Source organism: Cervus elaphus, chromosome 4 (assembly GCF_910594005.1).
Source record: "Cervus elaphus chromosome 4, mCerEla1.1, whole genome shotgun sequence".
Lineage (NCBI taxonomy): Eukaryota > Metazoa > Chordata > Mammalia > Artiodactyla > Cervidae > Cervus > Cervus elaphus.
Window position 1 is genome coordinate 3799863 of NC_057818.1, and position 3336 is coordinate 3803198.

The following is a 3336-nucleotide window of genomic DNA, read 5'->3' on the forward strand; positions in this document are numbered from 1 at the left end:
TGAGACAAAGACCTCACACAGTCCGCAGCGGGGTAGAGAGTTCCAAACGTGCACTCCACAAGCTGTGCCAGCCAGGGCACTGAGGACCAGAGGGACCTCCTGGGCAAGGCGGCGGGGGAACATGTATAGGGTTGTGTCACTAGTGCAGGACCAATTACAGCTTCACAAGCGAGAGGAAGAAGACCCAAGCCCTGGGCTTGCCCTGGCCCGAAGGCTAGAGGTCAGCGGGGCCGGCCTAGATGCCACTTCTGCATGCCCGTCTGATCCACCCAGGCACCCCGCTCTGGCCGTTCTCACGGCAGCCCGGGGCTCCGCGACGCGCGCCGTCCCCCTCCGGAGCGGCAGGGGGCGGTGTGGCGCCAGCCGCGCTCCCGCGCACCCTCGCGAGGCCGGGCGGGCGGGCGGAAGCGCCGGCGCACGGGGCGGCTGACGCGCGGTGCCGGCCGGCAGCAGCGCCGCCATGCCCGGGGACCACCGCCGCATCCGCGGGCCCGAGGAGTCGCAGCCGCCGCAGCTGTACGCGACCGGCGAGGGCGAGGCGCCGGCCCCTCGCGACCCGGCGCGGCTGCGGCCGGTGTACGCGCGCGCCGGGCTGCTGAGCCAGGCCAAGGGTTCGGCCTACTTGGAGGCGGGCGGCACCAAGGTGCTGTGCGCCGTGTCGGGCCCGCGCCCCGCCGAGGGCGGCGAGCGCGGCGGCGGCCCGGCCGGGGCGGGCGGCGAAGCCCCCGCGGCGCTGCGCGGCCGCCTGCTCTGCGACTTCCGCCGCGCGCCCTTCTCGGGCCGCCGGCGCCGCGCCCCGCCTGGCGGCGGCGAGGAACGCGAGCTGGCGCTGGCGCTGCAGGAGGCGCTCGAGCCGGCCGTGCGCCTCGGTCGCTACCCGCGCGCGCAGCTCGAGGTGTCGGCGCTGCTGCTGGAGGACGGCGGCTCGGCGCTGGCCGCCGCGCTCACGGCCGCCGCGCTCGCCCTGGCCGACGCGGGCGTCGAGATGTACGACCTGGTGGTGGGCTGCGGCCTGAGCCGCGCGCCGGCGCCCGCGCCCACCTGGCTGCTGGACCCCACGCTGCTGGAGGAGGAGCGCGCCGCCGCCGGCCTCACCGTGGCGCTCATGCCGGTGCTCAACCAGGTGGCCGGGCTGCTGGGCAGCGGGGAGGGCGGCCCGACCGAGAGCTGGGCGGAGGCCGTGCGCCTGGGGCTCGAGGGCTGCCAGCGCCTCTACCCCGTTCTCCAGCAGTGCTTGGTGCGGGCCGCCCGCCGGAGGGGTGCAGCCGCGCCCCTCTGAGCCAGAGACCCGAGCAACGATGGACGCCGAGGACCGAGCCACCGCTGCCGCCACAAGGACCCGCGCCGTCGGCCTGCAGACGGCGTGCGCCAACCTGAGAACTGAGAGCACAGAGAGGATCTGCCGAGGCGTGCTCAGAATAGCCATGTTGGAGCGATTCTTTCCAGACTGCTTCGTTAAAGGAACTTTTCTAATTGATTTGACTCCCAGCCACGACCCAGTTGAAGAAACCTGCCAGTGCATCTTGACTCCTAAGTTGGGAAGGACTTAGGCTGGACTCGTCGGGAAAACTGGAGCTGTTGTCCTGCAAGGGATGGGCCCTATGCAGGCCAGCCGGGGACTCTCTCCTGAATAACTGGGCTGCTTTTGAGAGCGGGGACAAGGGGGCTGTGCCTTCCACCTACATCTGAACCCAAACAAAAACTCTTATAATCTGAAACATTCTTCTGTTGTTTTTGGTACCGACTTTAATGAGGAAGGCTCTTCCGAGCTGGGGGGTGTGTTCTCAGGGCTTGGGACAAACATTTTCTTTGTGTTCTGGTGTCGCTGGTCCACCAGCGAGACGGCACCTGAACTGCCAGGAGTGAGAGTTTCTGGATGCTGGAGGTGGAGTCTGGCCATTCTGTAGGGCAGAGGGGTCTCTCTGACCACGAGGGTGGGCTCTGGCCTGTGTGGCTCCTGAGCCCTGCAGGTCTGTGCTCAGGTCTGAATTGGCAAAAGGGCCGCCTGGGGTCCTCCCTGCACCAGCTTGGTGTGACCTGAGCTTGTGTCTCAGGGGCCTGCTCAGCTCTAGGAAAGGCTGGCTTGAGGCAGCTGAGAGACCAGAATGAGGCCTGGGGACCACACCAAGAACCCCTGACTGGGGGAAAGATACAAACTTTATTTGCCCCCAGTGACATTATATGTATTTCCAAAGCAGATCTGAAATACATAGAATCACAGCAGCAAGAAGCAAGGCAAGAACGGTAAGCCTGTGGACACCCAGACGGGACTGGGGGCTTCGAGAGGGGAAGAGAGCTGATGCTGCTCCGGGAGGCGGGCGTCCAGCTCCCCTTGCAGCCTGAGACGGTGCGCTGGTGCTGGGCAGCTGCGGGCCGCCCCCCCTTCCCTGCAGTACCTAGACTGCCATCTGGACAAAGCTAAAACCAGCACTAGGGGAGGGTGCCTGGCTGCGCCATGCCTCCATTTCCATCGCCTTTGCTCCAGGATGGGTGGCTTGGGTGCCACTGAGAGACCCTCGAGAAAACACTCAAGGAAAGGACCGTGCCTGGAGCTGCTGAGCCTGGAGGGGTTCCAGCCTGCTACTGACAGCCCTCCTGGTCTGATGCCTGATTCTTGACCTGTGGGAGAAGCAGAAGCAGGACCCTAGCACAGAGGGCCAAAGTGCAGTGAGGCTGGCAAGGGGCCATCTGCTAACAACTCCCAGCCTCCAACCCCCGCCTCCCTTTCCTGGCAGCTCTGGCATCTCAGTGCTACTGTAGATTCTTCGTGAACCCAGAACCACCAGACACATGGCATTTTGTCCACCCAGCCCAGTTTTCCTAGATGTGATTCCATCTTGGGGAGCAGTAAGGGTCCCCTGACCCAACAGGCCAAGGGGCAGCCAGAGCGGGGCAAATGGAAGAAAGGAAGCTCCTTACTGCTAACCCTGCAGCAGCCTGGCCCTGCTGGGAGGGTCCTGACAACAGCGGGTGCTTGGCCCACTTCAGGACTACCAATGGGGCGGAGGCTATGGTACAGTACGGAACACTGGGGCCCTTGGAAGCTGCACAAAAGGCTATTATCAGATCCAGGTTTGGATTTTTCAGCCCAGGAAGGTCTGTGTGCTTCGGCTTCCGTGGGGAGCCGTGGGGACCCCATTATCCATTGGGGACAATGCGAGGGAATTAAGAGGGGAAAAAATAGGACAGGGCCCTATCTTCCGGACATTGCCTGTGACAGAGGTCAGTCGCCTACCTGCAGCCGCTGCTGTGGTCTCCTGCACAAACAAGATGCCAAACACAAGGAGGGTGAGGATGGGGGGGGGGTGCCACGCCACTCACCGCGTCCTCCGGGTC

The 3336-nt window shown here is 64.9% G+C and overlaps 1 protein-coding gene across 1 annotated transcript; it reads left to right on the plus strand.

The window, feature by feature from the left end:
* The first annotated feature begins 388 nt into the window (after positions 1 to 388).
* EXOSC6 (exosome component 6) lies at positions 389 to 1718 on the plus strand. The gene has a single exon (XM_043898038.1). It carries the CDS (start codon positions 461 to 463, stop codon positions 1277 to 1279), a length of 819 nt encoding a protein of 272 aa, XP_043753973.1. The 5' UTR covers positions 389 to 460; the 3' UTR covers positions 1280 to 1718.
* The last annotated feature ends 1618 nt before the right edge of the window (positions 1719 to 3336 follow it).

Bases quoted from the DNA above. Each gene is read 5' to 3' on its own strand.
- EXOSC6 (XM_043898038.1), top strand. From the start codon at position 461: ATGCCCGGGGACCACCGCCGCATCCGCGGGCCCGAGGAGTCGCAGCCG.